The 18,128-nt window shown below is 49.2% G+C and overlaps 1 protein-coding gene across 3 annotated transcripts in view; it reads right to left on the reverse strand.

Annotated features, from left to right (window-relative positions):
• Window positions 1-18,128, reverse strand: part of LOC119176344 (fatty acid synthase-like) — a 220,445-nt gene that overhangs the window by 156,236 nt on the left and 46,081 nt on the right. For all 3 annotated transcript variants that reach the window (XM_075890734.1, XM_075890733.1, XM_075890732.1), the window contains one exon: window positions 10,975-11,358. In XM_075890734.1, coding sequence (XP_075746849.1) covers window positions 10,975-11,358 — 384 coding nt within the window. The remainder of the gene's footprint in view (window positions 1-10,974; window positions 11,359-18,128) is intronic.

An 18,128-nucleotide genomic window follows, 5' to 3' on the forward strand; every position in this document is an offset into this window, starting at 1 on the left:
TAATGAGCTTTCATCTTACCGGCCGATTGCCTTGAGCAGCTGCGTTGGCAAAGTCATGAAAGGATGGTATTGTAGAGATTAGAGTGGCTCTTAGAGAGCAATAATCGCTTTCCTGTATTCATGAATGGCTTTAGGAAAGGCCGATCAGCCATTGACGGGGTCATCAACTTGGTCTCCGATGTTGAGCAGGAAAGATGTCGAGGCAGATTAGTGGCTGCTGTTTTTCTTGACATTAAAGACGCCTACGACAATGTCTTAAATTATGCCATCCTTGATGCGCTTGAGGATCTAGAAATCGGTGGACGACTATATGCGTGGATTGTGAGCTACCTTAGCGACCGTACCGTGTATATGTCAACAAGCGATGGAGATACAGATCATTATAACATTCACCGTGGTGTTTCCCAAGGGAGTGTTTTCAGTCCGACACTTTTTAACATCCCCTTGATTGGACTTGCTACTGAACTTCCTGTCACGGTGAAGGTGAGCACATATGCGGACGACATCTGCATCTGGGCTTCTGGAGCTACGCGCCACCAACTGCGTGCTCGACTACAACGTGCAGTGACCATCATAACAAGGTACCTACGTCGCCAGGGTCTCACACTATCAACTTAAAAATGCGCAGTGCTTGCACCTACACGAAAACAAATGACAAAATACTCACTAAATGTGAATGCAACAGAAATTCGTGCTGTTGTGCAGCACGAATTCCTGGGTGTTATCCTCGACCAGAATCTATCGTGGTCAAAACACGTCACAGCCTTGAAGTCAAAGCTCAAGAGTTTTGTCCACGTTCTTCGGGTCATGGCCGGAGCAAGATGGGGCCCTTCGGAGGCAGCTCTTCTGCAACTGTACCAATCTTTATTCGTAGGATGCTTACGATACAGCTTGCGCGTGCTTTCAAGCATAAAACCCAGTTTTGCGAGCACGCTATAAAGCATCCAAGCTCAAGGGTTGCGCACATGTTTGGGCTTACCTCAATACACATAAACCAAGGGAACTCTCGCCGAAGCTCTGGCTTGTCCAATCAAAGTATATGTGCTCTGCGAGCCTCTTCGAGTCCACCTTCGCCTCTTGAATCGACACAGGCAACATCCCCTATCAGCGCTCCCTGCCAGCCACCGAGACTGCAGTTATTCAAGAGCTATATCGCGGCTCGACGACATCATACCGCCAAGATTCTCTCCGCCACGTGTTCCTGAGACACATCCGTGGCTCCTGCCTAGACCACGTGTCATACTTCAAATTCTTGGGATTATGAAGAAGTCCCATGTATCATCGATTGGCCTAAAGCAACTTACACTGCAGCACATTTATAGTATGTACGACGGTGTGGCACAGGTATATACTGATGGATCTACCACGTCACGTACCTCCACCGCTGCCTTTGTCATCCCGGAGATGAAGATAGCTCGACGTTTTAAGATACATCACAAGACCACATCAACAGCCGTGGAACTTGTTGCTATTCGGGAGGCAATACGTTTCATGTCGACAGAACCCGCTCGTAAATGGACGATACTGTGTGATGCCAAAGCTGCTCTTCAAACCATCGACGGCTTCATGAGACAAGGTCCATATCATACTTTATCGATTGAAATAGCTGAGCTTCTTGGCATTGCTACAAAAAATGAACATGATGTAACATTTCAGTGGATACCTGCTCATTGTGGCATAATGGGCAATGAAGCGGCGGACGCTGAAGCTAAGAGAGCTTTAAATAGTGCCCCGGAAGTGTGCATCGCATTTTCTCGACAAGAATCCACACTGTTCCACACAAATGACAGAAATGTCATTTGTGAAGAACAGTGTGGATTCCAACCAGGTAGATCAACTCAGTCTGCTTTACTCCGTATTAAGGACAGCCTACTTCATAACTTTGAAAAAAAATTTTACACTGTGGGAATATTTCTCGATTTCCGTAAGGCTTTTGACTCGATAAAGCACGATATATTAATTAGAAAACTTCAACTGTATGGAATACGCGGGATTGCGCTTGATCTAATGAAAAGCTATCTTTGGGCCAGGAAACAATATGTACAGCTCCACAATTATAAATCTGATTTGGGCGTAATTAAGTATGGGGTTCCCCAAGGATCGATACTTGGTCCTCTACTTTTTATACTTTATATCAATGACATAGTTAACGTTCAGTTCACACCAAACATAGTCATGTACGCCGACGATACCAATGCCTTCTTTTCTGGTCTAGATCTTCGCGATATTGAAATAACTGCAAATTCTTGGTTGGATAAACTAAAATCATGGCTTACAGTCAATCAGCTAGAACTAAACATAAAAAAAACTAAATTTATGCTCTTCAAACAAAAAAATAGGCCTGTAGATTATGCTATCTCTCTGATTTTTAATGGAGAAAATATTGCACTGGTAAATAAAATTCAGTTTCTGGGTGTGTGTTTTCAAAGTGACCTTAGTTGGTCCCACCATGTGGACAACCTGCGAATAAAAATATCAAGATCGATCGGTCTAATTCGACGCTTACAGCATCTCCTTCCAGGGAGAGTCAAACGGCAGCTTTACTTTTCTTTTATCTACTCGCAAATCATTTATTGCATTTTAGTCTGGGGTACGTGTAACAAAACAAATACAGAAAGTATAATTCTTCTTCAAAAACGCGCACTAGGTTTGATAAGTACCTCGGTCCCCACTAATAGGTCTCTTTTTTATATGTATAATGTACTCCCGTTCCCAGAGTGCTATAGGATGCAACTAGCCATGTTAATCTTCAAAAAAATTAAAGATAATTTCCAGATTTTTTCTGATGTGTACTTAAGCAGAGATCTTACGTATAATCTGCGTACTGTTGCGTTGGTCGGGCCAATGTGCCGGACTAACTATGGTGTACAGTCAATTAATAACCAAATCATTCTACTGTGCAACAGGATTCCTGAAATAATTGAATACGCTAAGGAGGCTAAAAACATAACACAATTTAAGAAGCGAATTTACAATGTAATAAACAGAACACAAGTCTACAGTGTATGTAAAGGAAATATGTAATGTATGTAATATTTATAGTATTCACTGTTTTTCAACTTGTATTGTATTTCAAAATATGTTATGGTGTTTGTACTGTCCTGCTCTACCTGCCCGAGGTGCCTCACGAAGAGGGGCCAAGTCAGGAGACACACTCTCCTTTTGCCCCCTTCGTGGGCATTTCTGCGGAAATGTCCGAATAAAATAAATGAAAATGAAAAAAAAATAAATGAAAGACACTAACATCCTACTTCAAAGCGTAATGCGCAACTCCATTTTAGAGCACTGGCAGAAACCAGAACACCAGCACAAGCGGCTGCACAAATGGGACCCGGAAATGAAGTTCCGTATGCCTAACAAGTTAAAGCGAAGCATCTCATGCGTTATCTACAGCATTCGCCTCGGTGCGGCTTACACGAGACGTTACACCCACTTGATTGGCTGTAATGACGCAGGCCCCAATTGTGGTCACTGTCGGTTGCCAGAATTGCTCGAACATATATTTTGCGACTGTCCAGCATATGCAAGCGAACGTCAGCAACTTATATCTTCGATTGGCCGATATATTAGTCGACCATTAACCGATGAGGTTGTGTTAGGTCCTTGACCTGACGCCAGCAGCATACATGTGGTTATACGAGCCGTCATCGCTTTCTTAGAAGCCACTGGACTGGATGCACTTCTGTAGAGTTACCCAGCCTAATCAGATCATCTCTATACCTTACCATCGTCATTCATCACTCTTTCACTCCTCAGTCACCCTTACCCAGTGTAGAATAGCAGGCCAGAGCAAACAATAGCTCAGGCCGACCTCTCTACCTTTCTGTAAATAAATTCTCTCTCTTTTCGTGATTAAGACTTTCTAGACGTGCGCAGTCTGCTTTTGTTAGATGGTGGAACTGTGCTTAGTACTCAAAATGTGGTTGAAGAACAGCCTTGAGAAGATGGCGTGGCATTGTGGTACGTGCGCCACCTAATGTTTTGGCACTCCTACGAATAAGATGAATTGTTTCCGCCCCACATTGCTTTACAAACTTGACGCATGTAGACACAGACTGATTCTCAGTAATTTCAAGCCCTAACACGTGAGGACTTCAGACCTCTTGTACAGGCTCGAGAGTGAAGGAGAGGCGGATAGGTCGGCTTGACAGTGCATGATGCCCGTACTTGCTTCTAATGATTATGAATGCTGTTTTTTTTATCGATGATTCTAAGTCCATATGACCACACCAAGCACTGGTAATATCTAAAGCTCTTTAAAGTCACCGTTCTTGGCGGGCGAGATCTAGGTGGACCGTTACCACAGTAACATGTTGGCATACATCAAGAAGTAAGTGTCAGGTACGGGTAATGTAATGGCCAATGTAGGAAATACTCAAGCTGGGAACTTAATATTGCATTGATAATATAAACTACATTTGCCAACAATTCAAAGCTCCAGGCAAAGCGTATAAGGAAGTAGTACTCTAGTAATATAAGACGCTTCCTATAAACGTATAATTTTCCGGATACTCATGTGGATTGTGGTTCGCACAAAAGGAACCAAATCAGTGTTCCGATTTTAGGAAACGTGATGTGACAGCACAGTCTATACATAAACGCTGCATTTACCCCTTACACAAACTTATTTTTATGTTGTTGTTTGGTTTAATCTTGCGCAGCAGTTACAAAAGCTGTTGATTGGGACGTCACATGCTTTATTATATATGAGGCACACCATGGCGTGGGTAGCAATTAGGTGCCGCAGAGCATTAGTCGCAGAAAGCACAAAGTTAAAACAACAGACGACGACCAGGTAATCTGGCAGCACATGGTTTTATGGCTCACGGTTTACTGCAACTTTATGTATTACTGCTAGTGCATCGGCCCGGCACTTCCTCGCGGCCCCGCTGCCAGTCCTTTGCTAGCGCTCTTCACAAGAGCGTCTCGCGATCGTGAAGGAAAGAAGGGGACAAAATGTTTACCCGTGTCTACATGTGGACAAAAACGATGATGTGGGGATTTAGCGGACACCAGGTAGTGGGCCCCTGGCTTGACGCGAGAACGAGGAAGAAGATCTTGCGGCTCAGCTGTGTAGAACACGCTGCTTTCGCTGCCTCAAGGCGTACTTGTGCTTTGTTCGCATTGTACTGCGACACTGGTGGAGGGGCTGGCCCGCGACCCCGCCTGATGCTTCACACTCCCACGGGGAGCCGTTCATCCAGCCCAGAAGCACTTGTCGACACTCCCGTGCATCGCTTCAGTCGTCGCTTGCGAGGCCTCCTTCCAGAGTTCACCCTCTCACAGGAACACTCTACAAGGCACCGCTTACATCTACCAATGGCCACGACAGTTACTACGAGACAGTAGTTTGCCAACCCCATCTCAGGTAACCCTTTTTTCACCGCTGATGCCTGATCGCTTTGGTGGTGGAGCACACGAAGACGTCGAAGAATGGCTTGATCACTATGAACGTGTCGCTAACACCAACCAGTGGTCCCTTGAACAAAGGCTTTCTCGCGCCTATTTTTATCTCGATGACAGCGCTAGAACATGGTACGAGAACAGAGAAGGCAGTTTGTCAACATGGAGTGACTCTAAAAGAGGGATGATTGACACAATTGCCGATGTCGACTGGCGCGAACGTGCGCAGCATTTACTCGAGCTACGGGTTCAGAAACCCAACAAAACGGTCGCAATGTTCGCTGAGGACATGGCCCGTCTCTTCCGTAAAGCTGACCCGCACATGACCAACGACAAAAACTTGCGCTACCTCATGCGCGGCGTTAAAGAGCAATTGTTCGCCGGACTTTTGCGTAACCCGCCAAGCACCGTGACAGACTTCATCAAAGAAGCTACGGCTATCGAACGGGCGCTTCACCTACGATGCCGACAATACGATCGCTTGTCCAGCAGCGCCCACATGAAAGTCGCCGCTACGACATCTGACAATCAAAGCTCATTGCGCGATTTAATAAGAGAGATTGTTCGCGAAGAGCTGCTGAAGCTGCGGAATTTGGTCACGGAACCACCCACGGCGTCTGTTGCTGAAGTCGTCCGCGAAGACATACGTCAAGCGTTTTCAACAGCTGATCCTACTGACGATCAGCGACCTATGAGCTACGCAGCCACGCTTCGCCGCCCACCGCCCGTTGCGCCGTCGTACCGCCAGCCTTCGGCAGCCATACCGCCAGCCATCGGCAGCCATTCCTTGGTCGCCACCACAAGAACAGACACCACGGCGCCCTGCCGTCGTACCGCCGTACGAAATGCCGCCTTACCAAGAGCCCTCTCCCAACGAGACACGGCATTTGCCACATAACGAGCCGTTGTGGCGTCCACAGCTTCGTAAAACAGACGCCTGGCGCACTGCAGATAGGCGTCCGCTTTGTTTTACCTGCGGAGGTGTGGGCCACATTTTCCTCCATTGCTGGCACCGCGTAGATATGTTTCGACCTCTTCGGCAATGGTCTGACGATCGACGCGCCAACGACGGCTACGCACCACGCCGGGACGCTCATTCTCAAGGACTCCCCTTGTCTCAGACCCATTTTGACAACCGCCATGCCAATAATGACGACAGTGTGCCTGATTACCAGCCAGGTTTGGGACGTCGACCACGCTCTCCGTCTCCGGCATATTCCCCTTCGTCGCGACACCGAACTACAGCCGACGTCAGTGGAAGGAGGTCATCAAGCCCACGCCGGGGAAACTGAAGGCGGCGACCTCCGGGGGTGAGGTTGCAGGCCGTCAAGGCGACGAAAGAAACCCCCCGGTACTTGTACCACAGGATGCCGTAAAGCCGAGAAGTTGCAACACTGACGAAACTGTGACCACAGATCTTACCGTTTCGGTAGACGGACAGCAAGTAACAGCCTTAGTTGACACCGGTGCCGACATTTCTATCATAAGTGAAAACCTTGCCGTACGCCTCAAAAAAGTGAAGACTACTTGGACGGAACCTCACCTGAGGACAGCAGGCGGCCAGCTGTTGATGACTGTCGGAAGGTGTACAGCAAGACTCGACATCGGTGGCTCTTCTTTCGTGGCGAAGTTCGTCATCCTCACCTCGTGTTGCATGAACTTGATCATAGGGATAGACTTCTTAAGAGAATATGATGCCGTCATCAACATCCCGGACCGTTCAATTACATTCCGCAACTGCCCTGGTTTAGTTGACTGTTCAGACACAATACGCGACACTTTACGTATAATTGATGATGATGAGGTCGTCCCGCCCCGGTCATGCACTCTTGTTTCGGTGGAAGGCCACGAAGCGTTTGATCGTGAAGGCATTGCTGACCAAATTGGCTCTCTGCTATTTAGTCATGGCATTTCGGTCACACGAGGTATCGTCCGTCTCACTGGTGGACGCACGAATTTCCTTCTGACGAACTTTAGTGCTGAGCGCCGGCACCTTCCGAAGGGCACAGCTATCGCTTCGTACGACAATATTATAGAAATGCGAGGCAGTTTATGTTTGTCGGTATTGGACGAAGCGCCTAATCAAGAACCAGAACCCGTTCTCGATGTTGGCACCACTCTGTCAAAGGACGAGCGACAGAGACTTCTTCAGCTGCTAGCCGAATTCCGCGACTGCTTTTCAACGACTTCACGAGTTGCTCGAACACCTTTGACAAAGCACCGAATAATCACCGAGGACACGGTGAGACCTATCCACCAGAACCCTTATCGTGTAGCTTCAAAGGAACGCAAAGCCATACAACAACAAGCCGCGAAAATGCTTGCAGATGACGTCATTCAACCGTGACAGAGTCCCTGGGCATCGCCTGTAGTGCTAGTAAAGAAAAAGGACGGCACCCTGCGTTTTTGCGTGGACTACAGGAAGCTGAATCGGGTGACCAAAAAAGATGTGTACCCTCTCCCACGTATTGATGATTCTCTTGACAGATCTCGGCACGCTCGCTACTTTTCTTCCATGGACTTGAGGAGTGGATACTGGCAGATCGAAGTAGACCCGAGAGAAAACCGCTTTTGTGACGCCAGATGGTTTATACGAATTTAAAGTCTTGCCTTTCGGTTTGTGCTCCGCGCCCGCGACTTTTCAAAGGCTTATGGACACGGTACTTTCGGGATTGAAGTGGAAGACGTGCCTAGTCTATCTGGACGACGTTATAGTGTTTTCGACCACTTTTGACAAGCATCTCAAAAGGCTGGAAGTTGTTTTACGTGCCATACAGTTCGCGGGACTAACATTGAAACCAGAAAAGTGCTATTTCTGTTTCACGAACTTCAGTTTCTCGGTCACGTCGTCAGCAACGCAGGCGTCCAGCCCGATCCTGGTAAAATTGCCGCCGTCGCACAGTTCCCAGTACTCTCCAATAAAAAGGCTGTCAGACGCTTCCTAGGCCTTTGTGCCTATTATCGCCGGTTTATCGCAGACTTCCCCCGCATCGCGTCACCACTAACTCGTCTTACAAGAGACGATGTTGCCTTTGAGTGGAAAGAAGAACAGGAGGCTGCCTTTAATGACCTGCGTCAACGTCTTCAAATGCTCCCGGTGCTTGCCCACTTCGACGAAGAAGCCCCGACGATGCTTCACACAGACGCTAGCAATGTAGGTCTTGGGGCTGTGCTTGTGCAACGGCAAGAGGACACAGAAAGAGTGATCGCCTACGCAAGCCGAACGCTAACACGCGCAGAGGCTAACTATTGAACAACAGAGAAAGAATGCCTCGCCGTAGTATGGGCAGTGATGAAATTTCGCCCGTACTTGTATGGCCGGCACTTCAAAGTTTTTAGTGGCCATCACTCCCTTTGCTGGTTAACTAATCTAAAAGATCCCACCAGCCGATTAGCGCGTTAGAGCCTAAAACTACAAGAGTTTGATATTGACGGTCGTGCACAAGTCAGGCAAGCGACATATGGACGCTTACTGTCTGTCGCGTTCACCCATTGAGTCAGCAACCCTACCTGAGGAGGAGGAAACGGCATTTCTCGGTGTCCTCGACATGACCGCCATTGCGCAGCAAGAACGTGACGACACTGAGTTGCTTGGCTTAATTAACTACTTGGAAGGCAGATCTCAGAAGGCGCCAAGAGTTTTCGCAAGAGTGTTGTCATCGTTTTGTTTGCGGGGCGGAGTACTCTACAAAAAAATCTTTTCGTCGACAGGATCCGCCTATCTGCTCGTCATACCAACAGCCCTTCGTACCAAAGTACTCAAAGCATGTCACAACGAGGTGACCTCTGGCCATTTGGGTTACATGAGAACGTTGGGCAGAGTACAGCAAATGTATTACTGGCCGAGAATAACCGCAGCCGTGAAGCACCTTGTTCGTACGTGTCTCGACTGCCAGCGACGCAAGTCTCCACCGACTAAACCAGCTGGCCTCCTGCAACCCGTGCAGGTCCCAACAGCACCATTATACCAGATAGGCATAGACATTTTGGGCCCACTTCCTATTTCTACTGCAGGCAACCACTGGGTTATCGTCGTGACGGATTATCTGACACGTTATGCCGAGACAAAGGCTATTTAGAGAGGTACAGCAGCGGAGGTGGCAAGATTTTTCATCGAAACTATTGTACTGAGGCATGGTGCCCCAACCGTCGTGATCACAGACAGAGGAACCGCATTTACGGCAGCTCTTTTGGATCACGTCCTGATGCTGAGTGGAACAACGCATCGTAAGACCACTGCCTACCACCCACAAACAAACGGGCTGGCGGAGCGTCTGAACAAAACCATTGAAGACATGCTTTCGATGTACCTAGACATTGAACACAAAAATTGGGATGAAATCTTGCCATACATAACGTTTGCGTACAACACGGCCAAGCAAGAAACTATCCGCATGACCCCGTTCCACCTCGTTCATGGACGAGAAGTACAAACTATGTTAGATGCGATGCTACCGCACGAAAGTGATGACATCGACCCAGACGCCAACACGTTTACGGAACGCGCGGAAGAAGCTAGACAACTGGCAGGTTTATGGATGCGCCAGCAGCAAGAGTACGATGCAGGCCGCTACCATGCTCACCGCAGAGCAGTTGTCTATCAAAATGGCGACAAAGCCTGGATTTGGACACCCATATGGAAACGAGTACTATCAGAAAAGCTCTTAAGAAGATACTTTGGGCCATACCGAGTGCTGCGACAACTGAGTGACGTCACTTACGAAGTTGTTCCCGACAATTCGTGTTCTACCAAGCGTCGCCAGCACCATCCTGAACTTGTTCACGTAGTGCCCATGAAGCCTTACGTCAGCGAGTGATTGCGTGAGACTTATATTTTAACAAAAACTGCATTATTTACTTCGCATCGGGTCGATGCTCTTTGAGAGGGAGGCAAATGACCCGTGTTTACATGTGGACAAAAACGATGATGGGGGGATTTAGTGGACACCAGGTAGTGGGCCTCTGGCTTGACGCGAGAACCAGGAAGAAGATCTTGCGGCTCAGCTGTTGAGAACACGCTGCTTTCGCTGCCTCAAGGCGTACTTCTGCTTTGTTCGCATTGTACTGCGACAATATTGTAAGGCGTTTGGTTGAAAAACAAAAAATGATAAAAAAGAATCAACATACAACCAAGTTGCTTCAACGAAGACACTCACAAGATGAAGGATTGGTAAATCGCCACCGTAGTCGAAAGCAAACGGTCTCTCTGTTCTCTCTTTTGCTTCCTTTGTTTTAATTGGTTTTATGCAACGCCTTATTCAACTATAGATCAACCAGTCTAACATTATTTGCTAGGGAGGTGCGGTAAGGGCGAGAAAGTTGCATGGCGGCACATTTTTCAGCACCCTCGCAACAGTAGGCGTTAGAACAAATATCTCCCTATAGAGATGGAAATATAACGGAAATTTTCGGGTAACGTGCTATAGTACATTGCAGGTTTAGTTTTTTATTTACTTCTGAAATTGTTTGAAACGTTCTGGGTTGTTTCAGCAGTAAAAAAGTGTGTTATACTGCAACTTGGTCATGTGTTACACAAATGGGAGGAAAATTAAGATGCAGACATAAGCTCACCTCTACTGCGGCAAGGCAGCCGTACAGAGGACCCACGCCTCCATCCAAATTTTCGGAGGTTACCATCTTTATGAGGTCAATGTCATGCTGTTTGAGGACTTCGTGTGAGTTCTGGATGGAACGCGCAAAGACGTCAAACTGCATCATCTGCTGAGCCATGCCTTTCCATTGACATCCCACTCCGGTAAAAACAAACCAGACTGGCCGCTTCATTGACAGAGTTTCCATCGTTGCTTTGACGACTTCTTTGCCGCTGCCGTCCACGGGAACCAACATGTAGCCTCGGTATGGAAACTGCGCTGCACTTCGCTGTCCGACCATGTTGAGTAGAGCGTAACCCGAATCTGGGTAGGGTCCCTCCTTCTCGATGCAGTCTATTGTTTTCTGTAACAAAAGAACACAATCGCGAAAGCAATTACAAGCAATTTTTTTATTCAAAAAGGCCCCTTTCACAATTGTTGGAAAATTTGTAGTGTTTTTGTAACATTCTCTGTCCTACAGACAGTAATCGAGGAAAGTGCTACGACTATAAAAACTGTTGCAGCTGTTCGCGCAAGGTGTCGGTTGGGCCAGGTGAATAAATCGGGTTATAAGGAGTCAGGGCCGTTAGTATCAGCTTTAGCCGTGGCAAGTGGTACAATGCCACACTTAAGTTCCCTTGAAGAAACGCTACATAGAAGGTTCGAGGGTGAAATGATTCATGGTAAATAGAGAGAAAGAGAGAAAATAGGTGATGACAAAAAAGAGGTACAGTGCCACAATTGGATGGCAAGCTGCCATTGGCGAGAACACAGCTCTATTACCTTCGATTTCAACAGCTCGGGTTTCAGCAGCTGTAAGCGCTCTTACAGAGTCCCGTTTGCGCCACGAATTTTCGTATCACGACCAAACGGTTTCCTGTGCGCAAGTAGGTGAAATTTGCGTTCATACCAGGCAAAACAAGTTGAGGAAAATGTGAACTGAATTAATGTGTGACCGTACAACCGTCAGCAGGTGAGCCACCAAAAGCCCGTGCTCGGATGCAACGTGACCTAGCGCAAGCGCGTGTATGATGCGCATGGGCTGTGTTCACGTATATGCTGCAGAACTTGCACCTCTTTTCGCGCGAGGGCTAGTCATGACTGTGTTCAAACAGCAGTGCGTATATGGACAGCTGCAGCCCAAGCGAATGACGAGTATTTCCAATTGACAGGCATCCTTGGTACCAAAACGACTCCCTTTTCTACGTGCTCTCATTGTCGGCGCAGCATTGCCGTTTCGAAAGCGGCGAACATTCGGATGTATATTCAGCACCAAATGATTGAGTGCCAGTTTTCGATTCAAGAAACACGCATTATCGTAGTGGTTATTGCAATATCCTAAGTAATTATGATGTGGATTTTAATGTCGTTTGGAAGTTTTTTCACAAAGAATAGAAGGCACTGGGTTCGGGCTAATCGGTACTGATCCATAAATTTTGTTAGCGTTAAAGGCCCGTACGTAAGATGAGCGAAGGACACAGGACAAGCGTTACTTTTAACCAAACATAAATTGTAAGGAAATACCCAATATCTGGGTGTAAGCTCTACAAAAAAAAAGCATCAAAGCAAGACAAGAATGAAAATAGAATTGAAAAAAAAGATCATGATATCAATATGCAGGGTTCATTTGCGCCAACACGAGTCCAGAGCATATACGCCGGAACCCTTGTCACATCTGCAGACGCTATAGGCGTGAAGGCTAACAAAGCCTTCACTTAGACCTGTGCCGGCGCATACGCTCTGGAGTCGTGTTGGCGCAAATGAACCCTGCATATTGATATTGCCGCGCGCTTGATCTGCCAGCGCAAAAGAGGCAGACGAAGTGGCAGTTCCCCTCGTGCCATTGTTCTGTTTTTGGCTGCGCTGAGCCGACCGCTCTTCGGACTTTTGTGAGGACGCCTTAAAAACGTCTCCTGTCTCTTTAACGTGACATTTTAATGGTGGAGGTGCTGGGTAACCTCACCTATGCAACAGACTCCTTCTAGCAGCCGGAACGTGACCCAAAACCCAGAGCTTACGCCGGTACACCGTTTCAGTCGGAGGATTCGAGGACTGTCCCCCGAGTTTGTGCCTCACAGTACAAGTACGTCGACTGGTATGGAGAATACTGTTGCTGTCACCGCTTCCCCTACCGCTGGAGCCGCCGCTGCTCCAACCGCTGCACCCGCAGCTGCACCCACTCATTACACGCTACAAAAACCACGTGTTCCGAGTCCCTTTCGTGGTGGCCTCTATGAAGATGTGGAAGATTGGCTGGCTGAGTACGAGTACGTAGCGGATTTCAACGGGTGGGACGAAGTAGCGAAGCTCAAGAATGTGTACTTTAGTCTTCTGGATGGTGCTCGCACATGGTTCCAGAACCGCAAGGGCCTCCTAACGTCGTGGCATGAGTTCTGTCACAGGCTCCGCGAAACGTACTCGAGTCTCGATCGTCGAGAGCGCGCTGAAAGGGCCCTCCAGTCCCGCATGCAGATGCCTAATGAAGGTGTGGCTACATACGTGGAGGATATGGTTCATCTGTTCACTCGCGCCGATCCAACCATGCCGGAAGACAAGAAGCTGCGACACTTGATGCGAGGTGTGAAAGAGCAGCTCTTCGCTGGACTCATTCGTAGTCCGCCTAGAACGGTCGCGGAGTTCCTCACTGAAGCCGTCGCCATGGAAAAGGCGCTGCAGCAGCGGAACCAGTACGATCGGCAAGTGAATGCTACCTATACCACCGGGCTAGGCTCGTTCCCGACCGACGTGGGAGCGCTTCGCGAGCTGATACGTTCGGTTGTTCGCGACGAGCTACAACAGCTGCAACAGCTGAACCAGGCGCAGCAGCAGCCTTCCACGAATTGCATCGCCACCATCATACGTGACGAAGTTCAGCATGCGCTCGGCACACCTCGCCGCGAGACACCAACGCAGGTTGCTGCACCACTTCAGGCGTTCGCAACTTCAAGTGAACCTCTAGGGGTGACCTACGCAGACGTATTGAGACGCACCGTTCCGTCGTCCACGACACCATCCCCAGTGAGTGGTTTCCAGCGCACCACTTATACCGACACGTTCGAACACAACGCACCTGCACCAGTCCCACTACCAGCCGCAACCCCGTACGCCACACTGCAGTCCGCACAGGTGGTCCCTTATTTTGCAGACACTCGACCCGTCATGCGTAAATCCGACATATGGCGCATGCCCGACCGACGACCGCTTTGCTACCACTGCGGTGAAGCGGGTCACCTCTACCGAGACTGCCAGTACCGCCGACTTGGGCTGCAGGGCTTTCCTGCCAATTCACCCCGCCCCCGGTTTGGACAGAGACCACCAGAAATTGAAGATTTTATCGCTCGGCAGAACGTCCCACTCAGGCGTCAGTCGCGCTCACCGTCACCGCGGTCGTCATCTTATTCAGGCAACGGAAATCGAAGGCCGCAAGGACGGTCTCCGAGCCCTCGCCTGGAAAACTAACGCCAGCGACCTTTCGAGGCGAGGCCGCTGATTCTCGACGTGATGAAGACCTCGCCCTCCAATCGACGCGACATCGGACCAACGGAAATTCGACTACGCCGGCGCCTGTATCCCAGCTGAGCGACTTTTCAATGGACATACCTGTGCTGCTCGACGGTCGCAATTTAACTGCCTTAATAGACACTGGTGCTGACTACTCGATTATTAGCGGACAATTGGCACGTACCTTGAAGAAAGTGATAATGCCTTGGACAGGATCGCATGTACGTACAGCTGGCGGACATGTTGTAACGCCGGTTGGTTTGTGCACGTCCAGGCTACAAATACGAGGCTGCACGTTTTTGGTCAGCTCCATCGTGCTACGTGACTGCTCCCGCGAATTAATTCTCGGCCTCGATTTTCTTCGGGAATATGGCGCCGTAATCGACCTACGGCGACGCTGCATTTCCTTTTCGGCAGTCAACGCTACGTCAAGGGACTCCAACCGCCGTACAACCGCCCTCCGTGTTTCCGACGACAGTGTCACAATACCACCTCGTGCAAGTATCCTAATTCAGGTGACTTCCGAAGGAACCAGTGACGGTGAAACAGTGGCAGAGTGCAACGTCTCCCTGCTGCTGGCGCTTGGAATTTCTGTGGCACGAGGCATCATTGACATTCGGAACGGTACAGCCGAGGTCATGATTACAAATTTCACCAATGAGCATCGTCACCTTTTCCGGGGCACTGCGGTCGCCTACGCTGAAGCCTTGGAGGACGTCATTGAGTGTTTTGCCTGTGAAGACAGTAGCCGCAATGGACAAACCGTAATAGATGTTGACATGAACAGTGCACTGCCAGAAGAGAACCAGAGGGCCTTGCGAGAGCTATTGTTTGAATTCAGGGCGTGCTTTGCTCAGTCGTCTAAAGTGAGTCAGACGCCAATTACACAGCACAGGATAATCACTTACGACGACGCAAGACCTATTCACCAACAGCCATACCGCGTCTCGCCGACAGAACGCGCAGCTATCAAGCAGCAAGTGAAAGAAATGATCGACGACGGCGTTATCCAGCCTTCGAACAGTCCCTGGTCCTCACCGGTCGTTCTGGTTAAGAAGAAGGACGGTACGCTTCGCTTCTGTGTAGATTACAGAAAGCTCAACAACGTCACAAAAAAAGATGTTTATCCGCTGCCGCGTATTGATGACTCGCTTGACCGACTACGACGAGCGAAGTATTTTTCTTCCCTGGATTTAAAGAGTGGCTACTGGCAAATTGAGGTTGATGAGCGCGACCGCGAAAAAACCGCCTTTGTCACGCCGGATGGCCTCTACGAATTTCGGGTGCTACCGTTCGGACTCTGCTCTGCGCCAGCTACCTTCCAACGCATGATGGACACTGTGTTGACTGACTTAAAATGGCAAAGCTGCCTTGTGTACTTGGATGATGTGGTCGTGTTTTCAACCAGCTTCTCCGAACATCTGAAGCGACTACGACAAGTACTTGAGGCGATTCGGACGGCTAACCTTACGTTAAAGCCGCAAAAATGCCATTTCGGTTACGAAGAACTAAAGTTCCTTGGACATGTCGTAAGCGCAGAAGGCGTCCGTCCTGACCCTGAGAAAACCGCCGCTGTCGCAGCCTTCCCGACTCCTGCCGATAAGAAAAGTGTGCGGCGGTTTCTTGGTCTATGCGCGTACTACCGGCGCTTTATAGGCAATTTTTCGAAAATTGCCGAACCATTAACTAGACTCACTAGAGACGATACGCCGTTCGTTTGGAGTGCTGAACAAGAATCAGCATTCACAGAGCTTCGGCTTCGCCTGGCATCACCACCTGTTCTTGGACATTTCGACGAGGAAGCCGAAACAGAAATTCATACCGACGCCAGTAACGTCGGTCTGGGCGCGGTACTCGTCCAACGGCAGGAGGGAATTGAAAAGGTTATCGCCTACGCAAGCCGAACCCTAACACGCCCGGAGTCAAACTACAGTACCACGGAGAAGGAGTGCCTTGCTGTCGTGTGGGCAATTGCTAAGTTTCGACCTTACCTTTACGGCCGTCCATTCAGAGTAGTGACGGATCATCACTCGCTGTGCTGGCTTGCGAACCTCAGAGACCCCTCCGGACGACTGGCAAGGTGGAGCCTACGTCTGCAGGAGTACGACGTCACTATCGTGTACAAGTCCGGTCGTGCACACGAAGATGCGGACACGTTGTCACGCGCGCCAGTTGAGCCTGCCGCTCAGAGCTTCGAAGAGGACTGCCCTTTCCTTGGCTCCGTAAGCGTAACAGACTTGGCTTTACGGCAGCGAGCAGATGCTCAATTGCGACCTATCATTGAACATCTAGAGGGCCGCAACGTATCACTGCCCCAGCATATAACTCGCGGATTGTCATCCTTCTGCTTACGACAGGGCGTGTTGTACAAGAAGAACGCAGCCGCCAGCAACAAAACTTACCTGTTGGTCGTCCCCGCAGAGCTGCGTGAGGAAATTCTATTTGCCTGCCACAACGAGCCTCCATCGGGCCATCTGGGCATCACCCGAACCATCGCTAGGGTACGAAAGTCTTACTACTGGCCGAAACTTGCCGCTTGCGTTAAACAGTACGTTCAAGCCTGCCGCGAATGCCAGCGCCGAAAATCCCCATCCGTTAAGCCTGCGGGATTACTTCACCCTATCGAGCCACCCAGAACACCCTTCGATCAAGTCGGCATGGACCTCCTGGGTCCGTTTCCCTTGTCATCTTCCGGCAACAAGTGGATAATCGTCGCTACAGATTATCTAACCCGCTATGCTGAAACTAAGGCGCTTCCTAAAAGCACGGCTTGTGAAGTTGCTCAGTTTTTCATCGAGAGAATTGTATTACTCCACGGTGCTCCATCCTGTGTCATCACAGACCGAGGAACAGCGTTTACAGCAAGGCTCCTTGAACAAGTTTTTCAGTTAAGTTACTCCACGCATCGCAAGACAACAGCGTATCACCCTCAGACAAATGGACTGACCGAGCGGCTTAACAAAACGATGACTGATATGCTGTCTATGTACATAGACGTACAGCACAAGACGTGGGATGAAATACTGCCTTACGTAACATTCGCGTATAATACCGCTACGCAAGAGACCACACGATTCACTCCGTTTCGTCTTCTATACGGTCGGGACGTTCAGACGATGTTGGACGCAATGCTCCCATGCGACATTGACAACATCGAGAATCTCGACGAAGATGCTGAGTGTTTCGTGCAACGAGCCGAGGAAGCACGTCAACTAGCCCGCGTAAACATCAAGAAACAACAAGGCGTCGATGCACAGCGCTACAACCGCTGCCACAGACAAGTCGATTATAAACCAGGTGACCAGGTGTTGGTTTGGACCCCTGTGCGCTGCAAAGGTCTCTCTGAGAAGCTTCTCAGTCGGTATTTTGGCCCGTACAAAGTGCTACGACAAGTGAGCGACGTCAATTACGAAGTCCTTCCGGACGGAAGCCAACCACCCCGACGCCGACAGCTACGACCCGAGATTGTGCACGTGGTGCGGTTAAAACCGTACCACACACTGTGACAATGTTTTTTTTTTACGATACACGCTTCGTTTAGCATCGAGGCGATGCTCTTCAGGGAGGAGGGGCAGTGCCGCGCGCTTGATCTGCCAGCGCAAAAGAGGCAGACGAAGTGGCAGTTCCCCTCGT

This window comes from Rhipicephalus microplus, chromosome 3, assembly GCF_043290135.1.
Source record: "Rhipicephalus microplus isolate Deutch F79 chromosome 3, USDA_Rmic, whole genome shotgun sequence".
NCBI lineage: Eukaryota > Metazoa > Arthropoda > Arachnida > Ixodida > Ixodidae > Rhipicephalus > Rhipicephalus microplus.